The sequence below is a fragment of the Oreochromis aureus genome, linkage group 23, assembly GCF_013358895.1.
Source record: "Oreochromis aureus strain Israel breed Guangdong linkage group 23, ZZ_aureus, whole genome shotgun sequence".
NCBI classification, from domain to species: domain Eukaryota; kingdom Metazoa; phylum Chordata; class Actinopteri; order Cichliformes; family Cichlidae; genus Oreochromis; species Oreochromis aureus.
In genome coordinates, this window is record NC_052963.1 from 30807739 (window position 1) to 30821697 (window position 13959).

A 13959-nucleotide genomic window follows, 5' to 3' on the forward strand; every position below is an offset into this window, starting at 1 on the left:
TTCAATGTAATTCCTAATTGTTCTAAAATAGCTTTTTAACTGTTGCACATTTAAGAGCGTTTAGAAAAACATACCTGGGTTAAGAATGCTCAGCAAAAAGAATGAAGCTTAAATGTGGTTGTTTGTTATATATGCAAACTGCAAATGGATATTGGTCTTGATCTAATAGTAGAAATAAGATAAAAGGTGATTTCTTGCTTAAAGAAATCTTTACTCTGTGTTATGAATGAAAATGAGAGCAAAATTGGCATCTGCTGATCTGTTCATAGTGGTTATGGTTTACTTTACTTTACTTTAAGCATCATTTGTTGGTTTGGCTTTGTCAGGACGACAACCTGATGATTGCTTCTTTTTCACCCAAAGTAGTGCCAAGGCCTAGCCTGACATCAGTTTCATGTATTTCCACTCAGAAAGTCTGGTGCCAATGCTAAAAAACTGGTAGCATGATGATGCCACAAAGTTGGAACCACTGTTGTTAGTCGCTTTGGGCCATATTCATTGCATTAATATATTCATTTCCATTCATGCTTTAGAGCGTGTCTTGTGTTGAGCTTTATGTGGGATTTCTCACAGCAGTGGAACCTGCAGTCCGAGCCTTCTGCCGTGTGTTTCTTGAACAGCATGTCAGGGTTGGGTAGAGCAAATGGTGAGATAAGTAAAAATATGTACCCCATCTATGAATCTGTGGGGAAAAAAAATAGTTGGTCAGAAAACAATTTCAAATCAGAGTTTAAAATGGTTGTGACAGTTGCCTTTGGCAGCATAGTACGCACTGCATCTTTCATACTTTACAAGGTCAGAACATGAAAACAAGCCCCACGTGCCTGTGAGTGCTGTAAATGGATCTCTGTTCATTGGGATGGATGTGCCTGAGTCTTGCATGCTTTCATTCAGATGAGTACAAGCGTCAGTTAAGCCAGCTTGGCACTTTGTGCAGAAAAAAAAAAAGCTTCCCTCAGAGGTAAAACAAGCAGGTCAGCACCTTCTCTCAGCCACCTGCCATCAAAGTACAGCAAGAGGTCATGGTCGTCTGCACCCGTTTCCATGCGTATTTCTATATAAAGCTGGAATTAATGCTCCAGGTTAATTAGAAAGTTGACTCCTAATTTGAGACCTGGACTAAACCCGTAGCTCACTGAGGCTGCAGGACTTTATAGTGTGCACCATTACATGAAGTTTAATTGTATTATTTTACATACATGTTCGGGTTGAGGCAAACTAATAAATTTAATCTCATCTAAATTTTAACATGTTTGAAATTGCTAAACGAGCTAAAAACAAAAGAATAAATCTATCTGTCTTAATAACTATCTATCCGTCTTAATAACTGATTGGTGATTGGTTGGGCTAACAAAGGAGCCCAACCAATCACCAATCCACCAATCCAATCAACCAGTAATTTCACACAGCTGGTTATAAATTGGCCAAAGGACACATTCGCCCCATGCTCGTCACATCTGGCTTCAACAGTCAAGATGATGAAGTTGAAATTCTAATCTTGATACTTCAGTGGGTGAAATCAGAGGGCTATGTCGATCTTTTATATTGTCTATGATTTATACTGTGGCACCAGAAAAAGATGGGTGGTGAAAATACCAACTTGGCTGCTCTGCAACTACATAAAACACAGACAAATTGTCCACTGGAGAAACACAGGCATGCAGAAAGCTGTGGCCCTCACCCTTGACTTGGATCACAGAAGGCGGCACTTGTGCATGTGTTGATGTCACGGTTTATTTAGAACTTGTCCCCATTTGGTTGTGTGTGCTGCGACTCTGTGTATCTGAAAAGTGGAACATTTGTCATCAGTCCTGAAGCTTGTTTCCTTTCACAGAATTTGCTCAAAGTGAGAGACAAAAGCTGTTTCCCGACTGTCTAAGGCTTATTAGCTTTGGCGATTTGAAACACCACAAATGATGCACGGTGCGTCGTCTTTGCTGTTGCTTGTCCTTTTAATTAGCTTTGTCTCCCTTATCCCCCCGCTGTGACTCAGTATGTCACAACCAAGAGTTTCAAAACTGGCTGCGCAGACACTGCAGTAAGACTACAGAGGAAGAAGAAAGTGAAAGGAACTAGAAAGTAAGGCAGATGTGAGTTATTGTGCTGTAATGCCAGGATGTTGTTAATTTAAGGCAATACGTTAAGTTATACTTTAGGAAAAAGCAACAATAATCCGTGTTCATCAAATATCACATGACTATGTAAAGTTTCACCAGTAAACTGAGTTTTCTGGATCATTTTGCTTTAGATAAACCTGATTCCAAAGCATTTTTAAAATTACGTGAAGCCCAGCTAAATGAACATGGAATGGTGTTTACTTTAGCGCTCAAACATTTTTAAGTTTCATTCTGCCTGGAGGTTGCGTCAGAAAAGGCATCCAGTGTAAAATTCTGCCACGTCAAACATGCAGAGCTAGCAGCTGTGGTGACCCCTTGTGGTATTGCAGCAGTCAAAGTAAGTTCTTCTTTGATCAACCTTTATTGAATATTTGTTTTTTACATGTCTAATAAATTATAATCTGCATGAAAGTTATGAAGCTATGCAGCAGATTTCTGGTGTTTTTTTCCTCTGGACAGTGTTAAATTTGTAATATTTTAATCACCCTCATTGGTATAAAAGGATGCAGCGAGGTGCAGATCAATGTTGTCAATCACTGATGAGGATCCATCAGGCTTTATGCATAAGAGACACGTCTCTAGTTATATTTGCCTGTTTTTAAATTAAAATTAAAAACTGCTGTTAGATAAAATTTGACTTTCATGAAGACTTTGATGCAAATGAAAATCATTTATTTTAATTTGCTTAAAAGGAATACATCTTTGCAAAATAAATTTGCGACACCACAATCAAACTAAAACATGAAACTCGGACTCGCTGTCAAAACAGGCGTAAGACATTCTGTGTTTGACTTAGAAGATTTATTGTGTTAAGAGGACACATGCAGGGTTGATAATGACGTTCAGACAGGCTGAAAGTATTATTATCACTGCTTTTGTTGACCGTGCTCTTTGCTGGTGCACGTGACTTGTGTTTTTGAGTCGCTCCATGCTTTTTCTAGTATTCACTGAGTTTAGCAGATGCTGCAGTGCAGTTGATGACCCCACCAGTGAGTTGATGTCATCAGGAAAGCAGAAGTTGTTGAAGGTCACCTACGTCACCTGTTTCATCCAAGGCCAGTGTCATAATGTTCTCAGTGGAAATAAGACTGTGCTGAATTCAAAACATTCTGCAAGTGTGACGTGAGGATTCTCAAAATAACTGATGCGAACTGCCTTTCTGACACATCAACTGTTTGTCTTTTTTTTTTTGTTTCCTTTGCATGCGACTCTCTCCTCATGGTTCCTTTTCATTTATATGACAGGGACTGGTTGCAGCAGACTGGTACAAACTGATAATCCCAGCACACTATTTTTGTCATGGGTGACGCTTGGCTCTGTTTTGGCAGTATGATCATTTCATCTGCCTGCATTAATTTAAAAATATATCCTTGTAGATCCGTTTGATGTGTTTTCTCAGAGCATACAGTCAAGGAACTAATTCTGCTCAGAGTTCCTGTAAGCGGTGGTGTCACTGTTGACTTTAAATACACAGGAAAAATCCTCTTGCAAAGCCATAATTGAAGGATATACAAATTTCTGTTATTCTGAACAAAATGTGTATATTTTGTTTTGGGGGGGTTGGTTTTTTTTGTTTTGTTTTTTACCTCTTCATTGCTTTTTAATGCCTACCTTGTATCCTTCAGATAGTTGTTTAGCCTCATAGCATTTTTTCTAGATGGCTGTAGCCATTTTTTCCTTTTAAGTCTTGCAACCCCTCAATTGTCACACACATCACAGTACAGCAAACAGGGAGAGATGTGAAACAGATACTCGGGCTCCTGCTCTGAAAAGTGAGGGTATCCCTGAACTGTCAGTCTGCAGCAGCACCGGTCAACTCGCTGTTAATTGTTGGTTTGGAAGAGGGGCAGCAGTTCAATCCCACGAGGTCAAAAAACAGCAAACATACCAATGCACTACCAATAAAGGCGTGAGCGTCTGGGGCACAGAGAGCTGCTGTGGGAAATCTGAAGCAACCAATTATAGAGCAGCCACGGGTCACCTGCTTACCAAAGCTTAAAGACCTACACACACACACACACACACACACACACTGCTGGCCTCTGCCCCTCACATAGGAGGTAAACTAATGAACACAAAGATAAATCATAGTTTAAAAACAATCTGCAATAAAATAATGAACTGGCCACTGGGTACACAGTGCGATTAATCATAATTTATTTTTAAACATGTTTAAGTAGTGTTTCTTCTCCGGATAATTAAGAGGGGGGAAGCATCCCACATTAACCAGCTTGTACTGACAATCCTCCACAGACACACAGTGAGAGAGCCTCTTGTAATAAAGCAGCCGGCTTCACTACAGCACAGTAACACACACTGGAGGTCTGCCAAAGGGCCATAAATGTGTTTCTAGTGACTGTCAAAGCTACAAAACTCCTGTGTTTTCAGTAAAGAAAAGGACGCTCTAGCAGCAGCTTCCCGTAGCTGTTAAAAAGCTCTGTCTCTGTGCATGCTACACTTGAGCAGCAGTCAGTCCCCAGTGTTGCCTGATCATTCACACTGTACTTGTTAAGTGGCCACAAAGCCGCCTCCCTTAGTGACACTGCTGAATCACTTCTTTCCATTTTTAAAAAATGCTTTAAGTGAGAATTCTACCTAAGCAACAGGACACAACAGAAGTGATCAAAACCAAACAGCACTGAACGTCATGTTTGGGGAAAAAAATAATATTTGGTGCTAATAAAAAAAAAAAAAAGGGCAACTTGAGACTGAAATGGAGATGTTTAAGGGATTGACGAAAGTTTCCACAGATGAGAGAATAGTGATGCCTGGAGAGGATAAGGAGAAACAAGAAGATCTACTGAGTAGTAAAATGCCTAAGTGGAAGGAAGTGATGGTGGTTCCTACCAGGGGGCCTTCGTTCATTCAGGATGATCAGAATGTGGAGCAGCAGTGGACATGGGAGAAGGGTGACTGTTGCTTTCTGAGACCAACGGAGCAAAAAGCCTGCTTGACCCGTGAGCTAAAGGAGCAGGGCACACAACGAACTGTGCTCCTCAACAACTGGGTTGGCGAGGAGAAATCTGACTTGGAGACTGTCAAAGAGTCTCCCAGTCGGTCGGTTCTTACTGGAAAAGCAAAGTTCGAACGTATGTATCACATTTGCATCAGTTTGTTTCAAATAGGATTTCATTACTGGTTTAACAGGACCTGTATATATCTGCTAATCTTTTTTTTTTTTTTTTTTTTTCTCTCCTTCTCTTAAAAAATTAGCTACACGCAAATCCACTAAAGAAATCAAGTTTGCAGCGGAGCGCTTTTCGTCATCATCTAAGTGGATGAACAACAGCACCAGAACCAGAGTCCTCAAAATGTCCTTTTCTAAACTGATCAGGGACATTCAATTTTTTTTTTTGTGATAAAACGGTGACAGGTTCAAAACATTTGAGTTGTAAATGTTAAGCGATGAAATAAAATAAAATAAACAGCAATGACAAAGAGCACACATTAGCTCAGCCTATCCAAGAAGGTCCTGGTTTCATGCTTTGCCCAAACTTGGTAGAATATTTTCCGAAATCCAACATTTTAATTGTTCTCTGTCTAATCTAAATTCACTTCAGTTTTATTTATATAGAACCAAATCACAACAGTCATCTCAAGGCACTTGATGTTGAAAAAACCCTACAATCATACAGAGAAAATATAGAAAACCCCTACTTTGACATGACCTGCTATGAGCAAGCACATGGTGACAGTGGGAAGGAAAAACTCCCTGTTAACAGGAAGAAACCTCCAGTGGAACCAGGCTCATGGAGGGGCCGCCATATGCGACTGGTTTGGGGTGAGGGGGGAGAGAGAGACAAGACATAAGACACACTGTGGAAGACACCCAGAAATTAATGATTAAATGCAGAGTGCTGTTTAAACACGTGAAAATTTAAAAGAGGTGATTGAAGACGACACTCGGTGCATCATCGTAAGGCCCCAGCAGTCTAAGCCTATTGCAGCGTAACTAAGGGAGGATTCAGGGTGACCCAATCCAGGACTAACTATATGCTTTATCAAAGAGGAAAGTTTTAAGCCCAGTCTTAAAGGTAAATAGTTTGTCTTGCAAATCCGAACTGGGAGCTGGTTCCACAGGAGAGGGGCCTGACAACTGAAGGCTGTGCCTCCCATTCTACTCTTTAAATATCCTAGGAACAACAAGTAAGCCTGCAGTCAGAGAAAAGAGTGCTCTGTTTGAGTGATATGGTAGTATATGGTCTTTAAGATAACATAGGCTCTAATTAAAAGGATTTTATATTCAATCATGGATTTATTTGGGAGCCAATATAGTGACAAATATGCTCTTATTTTGGTCCCGTCAGTCTCACTGCGGCATTTTGGATCAACTGAAGGCTTTTTAGGGAGTTTTTAAAACAACCTGATAATAATGAATAACAATAGTCCAGCCTGGAAGTAATAAATGCTTGAACTAGTTCCATCATCATCAGCATCATTCTGAGATGGGATGTCACAATGTTACTGGAAGCCAGTAACACAGTAATAATCTGGTTAGACACCATTGTTCTAAGATTTTTAGGGCTGGAGAACCTCAACATTTAACATCGCAGAAACATTCAGTACTCCAACATTCAGCACAAACAATGTAGCTGCTGATATATTTGCCTGCATCAGACAAAGGAAAAATATGAATGAGAGAGGGACAACTGGAAGTTTATTTTCAGCATGAAGTGAAAGATATTTTGGCCCAATCAACCAGAGAACATCAAATCATGCTTAAGCTTTCTCATACAACAGTGACTGTTTTGTCAAGTTATTTTCAGCTGCATCCTTAAGCACTGCCATGCTGTGGATCATCTGCCTCTGTGTCTCCTTATCCCTAGCATCCTCCTCTATCATAGCAACTGTGAGCATGTCTTCCTTCACTACATCCTTGAACCTCCGTTACCTGGCAGCTCCATATTCAATATTCTTTGTTCAGTATATCCACTATCGTTCCTTACAGCCATCTCAGCCTACCCTCCCTAACTTTATCTCCAAGATTCCTTGTTTTACATAGCAGTCCAAAATCCAAAGACTTAATGTCATGTCTGCCACAAAAAAACAGAAGTTTATGTAGGTTTATGTATTTTCTTCATAAAATCCCAACTTATGATTTCAGTCTCATTTGGTTCTACACTCTAAAAACTATTGTTTAAGCTCAACAAAAAAAATTAACGCAACAGTTTCCATTAATCTTTTTGAGTTACGATAACTTATGTTGAAATTATATTGAACCAACAAACTATATTGAGTTAGGGGAATTAACTTTTCCTCCATAATCAAAGGTGATTTTAATTACCACTTACTTAATAATTGGTAGCTTAAAAACATGTTTTTAAGTTGTTTACTCATAAAAATTATGTTCCTCCAATTACTTTTTCCACATTACTTAAAATGATTTTTAAGTGTTATGTAATTAATTACAGCAATTACAAAACAATTTTTTTAAGTTAATCATTTAAAATATTAAGTTGCTGATTTTCTTCATTATTATCATCGTTTTAGCTTTTTCTTATTTTTTTTTTGTAATAGCTTTTAAAAATGAATTCATTCAACATTTTCTTTAGCAAATAACTTTTTATTTTTTTTAACTGTAGGCATTTCAACACTTCATATTTAAAAAGTGAAAATAAACCAGAAATTTAGATTTGTACCATCGTAGCCAAGTTAAACAATATGCTTTTATGTCTTTAAGACCACAGAAATAAATGTGTTCAATTGGTAAAAAATCCACTTAGAAAACATTTTGTTACAGTACTACTTCCAAGCAAGCGTTCAATAAATGTCAACTTTCAGTGCCTACCAAACTTTACAAGATCATGCATCTTTCTTTTACACAATGCAGCAAACACCTTTAAGATCAATGTTACACATACAGGATTCAAAACAGTTAACAATTTTTGAAACAGAGTCAGCATCTTTAACATAATGCTGGTTCCATCAAGGTCAAGGAACAGATTGAGAGCATATATTATGCCCATGAGTAACACACAGCACCTTGGGAAATTCTGGCCCTCCAGGATTTTTGTTCCCGCACCACAATGGTTGCAGTCTTATGGTCAGATCCAGGGGTGTACCGGTCACCGATGATGGCAGTTTTCATCACCTGCCTTTCAAGGTTGGCCTTAAATTGTCCTTGTAAAGCAAATTTTAAAAAATAGGTTAGTGGATTATACATTAGACTTTAATACTTACTGAATCTTAATGAATTCAGATGATCAGTGGAATACACACACACACACACACACACACACACACACACACACACACACACACACACACACACACACACACACACACACACACGATGCTGAATTACTTACACCAAACTCCATGAAAAGGTCCTCTTCCTTCTCTCCAAGGTATGTGATAAGGCAGCAGATGGCTACTTCTGTGTATTTCAGTTGAATTGTGCTTTTTAAGAAAAAATAAAGTATGAGTATAAACTACATGGGTGACTGCCAACAAAGTGCATTTCAAAGCTACCCAAAGTCTAAATAGTTGTCCTACCTCAAGAAGCATGTACTTGATCTGCCTGATTCTCACTCCTTTAGCTCCTCCCTTGAAAAATGACGTCCATCAGTTTTGGGGTCAAGTGTAGCCATTCAAGGCTTACAGTGGTTGAACTCTTGAATTCCTCCTTTATCTGTAGACCACACAAACAGAAGAATTAAATCTTGCAGACTATTAGCTATTTTGCATTAATTAATGCTCTAATACATTAGTTAAAGATGATAGATGTGATCTAAGGCTACCCCAAGGAACAAAAACAATCTTAGTGAAGAGAAGAGAGACATTCCCCACCATAACCATGGCGTAATCTGTAATGCTTTAGCAACCCTGTTTTGTAGAGGTTTCAAATTTACACATTGTGCACTCCCAGCCCATTTTGTAAAAATGTGTACCAACTTAACAACTCATTAATGACCCTAGATTATCATACTATACTAACTGCTTAAATAAAGTCTTAATGTTAAGTAGATTCACATAGCCTATGCTAGAATAATGCTACTGGAATGACATTAACGATATTTCACACAACCTGATATGTTAAAAAAGAACAAAACAAAACCAGCGAAATTAGATTGCATTGTGTAGCAAAACTTTAACCATGCTTTTCCTAGCCACAGCAGCTCTCTCTAGCTGAAGACCTTTGTCAAATGAAACTTTATAAGTCTTATCCTCTCCTGTGCTAAAGTTTAGAATGGTTAGCATTAGCTACATGTGGTAGTGCAAAATATTTCCTTAACTGTATGAGCACAACATGGTACACAAATCCACTACAAGTGACTAGCACAAATGCTTTGCTTTGTTAGAACAGTTATTTGTAAATGAAATGTTACTTACCTTGAAATGTCTTTTACATAAGCTTGCAAGTCCACCAAGCAATGCACCATATATGAATTTGCCCGGGCTAGTTAAGTGGGTAGGGGAGGGAACTTGAAATCAAAAGTTACAGTGGAGACAAAATAAGTTACATATTCAATTTCTTTAAGTAATTACAACTTGAATTTTATTTTGAACCCACTAACATTGGGATTTAATTTCAAATTACATATAAAATTAATTTAATGTAATTACCAACATTATTAATTCAACGCAACCCCCAAAAATAAAGTCAGCAACTTAGAAGGTCTATCTTAATCAGTAAATTAGAATTTTTATCTTGCAGCCATGGATTTAATAAAGTGGTGGTAAAAGGCCTGATGAATTACTTTTTAGACTGTAGGTTTCTTTTAATAGACTGAGGTTTTTAAAAGGTCTTTATTTTTGATTGGATTTACAAATGTTGCAGGAACGCTGATGGTTCCAATCCGCCCGACAGCAGGGCTTTCTGATATTGGGCTGTGCACGTCCCAGACCGTGTGAAGCTTCCAGTTAGAAAGCTTCCTATTTCTTCTCTTTAGTGGCTAATAAGACTTTTTGAGTTCTTCAGTCTCATTGATAAGCGTTTGCTTCTAAGGGTGGAGAAACTGCTGTACGTCAGCTTCAGTGAGGTAAACAATGTGGCATACCTTTGTCACATTGTTTCATTCAGTTCCCAAGTTTTGTTCCAGTTGAGTTGAAGGTTGTTCTCTTTGTGTCACACTACAGTTTCATTATGGTGGTATGTTATATTTCACTGTTATGCAATTATGATCCAACTCCAAGTTTTCACGTGTGCACACCGACTGTTATTGTCATATTCTCGAGTCTTTAACTTTCTCTAACCTCTTTTTACAGCAGAACATTTAGTTCTGTTAGTTTGGCTGCAAAGAAAAACAACAGAGTAACTAATGAAACCTACAGCACATTACAGCAGCAGCAGACAAATGGCTGAAATTAGAGTTTAAAATGGAAACACTGATTCATAGGTTTAGCCCTGACCTGCCATATGCTTTACTACCATTTGTGGCTAATTTAATATTTAGGACAATATTTTCCCCCCGCTGTAGTATTCTTGTTTCTCCCCAGGAGATCCCTCTGCCGGCCGGGAGTTGGCCAGCTCCCAGCAAACCTGAGAGAGCCAGGCTCTATTTCACTGACTCATAATGAAGATTAATTAATGTAGAGGGCAGCCATTTATAAATGATAATTACTATTAAAAACGTAAAGGGTCAGAAAGATTAATGTAGACTAAGACAGCGCAGGTATGTCAGTACAAAATCATATGCTCTGCTTCAAGTGTCGTGTGTTAAATGTTGTTTCCCCAAAAGACAAACATCAAAGGGAATCGGTCAAATTAAGACATGCAACTCATCATATATACAGATACAGATACATACAAGTGTTACAATACAACATTTGTTCATTATGGTTGCATTTAAAGTAAAACAAGCAGTGTACAGTTAAGGGCGGGGCTGTTAAAATTCCCCACCTCGCCTCTATGACATCTGATTTTAAAAGACGATGGCAACAGCTTGATTTGACTCTCTTAATCTGTGAGTGATGGCACGGTACATGCCTCCATCTTTTATATACAGTCTCTACTCAAAACAGTCAAATGAACAGTGCACAAGACACATTTCTCAGACGTAAGCCTTTACTTGGTTTATCTATGACACTGGTCAGTAGCGATTGGGGTGTGGCCAGTGTCTGTTAAGCTAATGCACTGCCACAGTCATGTCCATGGTTTTTATGTGCCAAAAAACAAAATGCAGATCAGAGTTTTTGTGTCCTACGTGTGAATTAAACTGAATTGTGCATTCCATCTTTCACTTCCTCTGTAGATAATCCTGCTCATCATACAAAATAAGGTTCTGGAAATACAAGTGGAGGTCGGCTTGTTGACAACAATGTTTCTGAGTGAACAATGAAATGGATTGCAACTGTGCTGCTAGAATTTATGGTGTGGTTATGAAAAGCTTCAATTGATGTGAACTTAATTTCGCATTATATTATGGTTTGTTTTAAGCCACTCTAACCTTGAAGAGAAACTTCTTCACCTTTAAAGGACACACAGAATATATATATATATATATATATATATATATGGGTTAACAGGGAGAAAATCCTCCCTTAATAACATTCAAATCCCTTTCTCACTGATTCAATTTCTCTGTTCAGTGAGGTTTACATAGATGAAATATATCAGAGGAAATTGACTCAGACTGAATCATTTTATTACTTCTTTGTGGGGAATCTGATGAATTGTGTGCTAAAGGTTTTTCTCTTAAAAAGTAGTTTATTTGTTATTTCACAAAATTTCTAAGAAATGCTGATAAAAAAGTACAAAGTGTCACTGCAGGCGTTAGACATTAGATAAAGATTTTTGTTGCTCGGTGGCACATTTACAGCTGTGGCTGAGAGACCCGTTAACAGCAGTCAACTCACCTCCTCACAGATCTGTAACACTGAGATAAACTTATTTTCTGTTTTTTTATTTCCATGTATTTGTTTGTCTGCTCCCCTCAGGTCAGAAAAAGCAGGAGAGATTGCCACTATTCCCCTGACTAAGGTATGACTATCCAACACTTTTTTGTGTGCTTGTATTGGTCAACTGGAAAATTACATTTTTTAAAAATATTACAAATGTGGTGGATTAAATAATAATGATAATAAGCATAAATCCTTATCTGTAGGAGGCTATTTGAAAGAAAGATCACGCACCCCATATCTCATTCGATGAAGTGCTTTGGCTCATGCACGCTAGATATAAAGAACAGCAACCTCCTGGCAACCAGGAAGAAATCGAGGGTTGCATGTTGATTCCATTGAATTTTTCTGCTGTCTGAAACAGATTCCAGGTAGTTGCAACAACCAACTGATTCACCAGAGGTGGAGCGTGCAGCACCCTCAACCTCAGGTCAACCGCTTTTAATACCAAGGCAACTGCACAAATTCCCTGGGGAGCGTCAACCTGTCTCTAAACAAACTCAGTTTGACTTGAAGTGACTGCAGTTACTCTCAGAACACAGATTGCTAACATGTTGCAGTCACTCAGTCTGCACTGATCACCACAACTTGTCTGCAATCTGTCTTTTGCAATAGGGGATTTGACTCAGCTGATTGCCAAGTAACTTTTTTTTTTTTTTTTTTTGTAGTTAATTTGCTGTCCTTCAGTAACTATGTTGCCATTTGTGTCTGCAGATGCAATTTTCACTTGGTGATCACAGTAATCCACTGTTATCACAAACAAGATTGCATGCGATTGCAAATTTGACCCCTTCAGTCACAATAGGTGGCTGGGTAGCACACCTACAGCAGACCGACTCCCTCTCTTTACCATTTTGTTTACATCTTGAAAAAAAAAACAGCATCACTTTGAAGACAGCAAATAACAGCGAGTTGTAGCAGATTCCCATCTTCGAAGCAAGTATTTAAAGGCAACAACGTGACAAGTTCATTGCACACTGTCACAATAATTTAGGTTGTGGTGCAGTCTCAAACACTGTTTTCCCTTGTGTGACTCTTTATGCATTTAGCTGATTAAATTAGCTAATAATAACCGCTTTGAATCATTTTTTTTAATGGTTATTTTACTGTGAAAAAACTATGAATTTATAACTAATACTTTTCATTAATCAGTTAATAATTGATTTGTAGAATTGTTTGGATTATTGTAAACTTGTGAATGATGTTTAAAAATCTTTGCAATCTTTGACGTTAAAAAAAATGATACTATGCTTAGTGCTGTATGAAAATGAGCTTTTTGTAACATACAATCACATGAAATGGCATAAAATGTAGCTTTCCTAATGCTACATCTTACACTAATGCCAAAAACTGTTTTTGGCTTCGCAATAATTGAGTTTGTATGAAGTGTCAGATGGTGTGTGTGGATCCAGCAAAGTCATAAAACTCTGACAGTTAAGATGATACTATAGGTAGAGGAGGTGGTGTGACTACTACATGACACATAAATTAATTTAAAAGGCAGGTGTTGCCCACTGTAACTCCCCCGTCTCCTTCAAAGTCTCTCTTGCCTCCAGTAATTCAGAACGTAGCATTTTTTCATTCATGTTTGTTGGCTTTCTAATCATTGTTTATAAATGATTAATAATGATTTAAAGTCTAGATTTTATTTCAGTTAGTTTTCTTTCACACTTTGCTTTAGGTTGTAATTATAGTTAGCCACATACACACATTGCTCACAATTTCTCCGCCATATTGGACGTGATGCAACCACTGGTTGCCAAGGAAAATTGTGTATTCACTGACTGGTTGGCAGTGGCTCTTAGAGGCTGTTGGCTCTTACTGGATGAAATCGGTTGCAGAGATTAGTGTCCTGCTGTTTTTCATGTTTGTCAACAAACTACTAGTCGAGTAGTAGTAAAACTTGAAAAATGCTCACATATCTGAAAAGCCTCAATAATAACTTTGGTAACAAGATCTCTGTATATACATATTTAAAAACTGTACTTATTCTACTAATAAA

General features: G+C 38.0%; 1 protein-coding gene across 3 annotated transcripts in view; it reads left to right on the forward strand.

Moving 5' to 3' along the window:
• si:ch211-51h4.2 overlaps window positions 1–12606 on the forward strand; it is a 78537-nt gene extending 65931 nt beyond the window's left edge. The window contains exons 13-14 of one of the 3 annotated variants that reach the window (XM_039606641.1): window positions 11997–12039; window positions 12322–12606. In XM_039606641.1, coding sequence (XP_039462575.1) covers window positions 11997–12039; window positions 12322–12402 — 124 coding nt within the window. In that variant the 3' untranslated portion in view covers window positions 12403–12606. Of the gene's footprint in view, window positions 1–11996; window positions 12040–12321 lie in introns of those variants that run through there. The other 2 variants (XM_031726669.2, XR_005610207.1) reach the window with 2 other exon arrangements.
• The last annotated feature ends 1353 nt before the right edge of the window (window positions 12607–13959 follow it).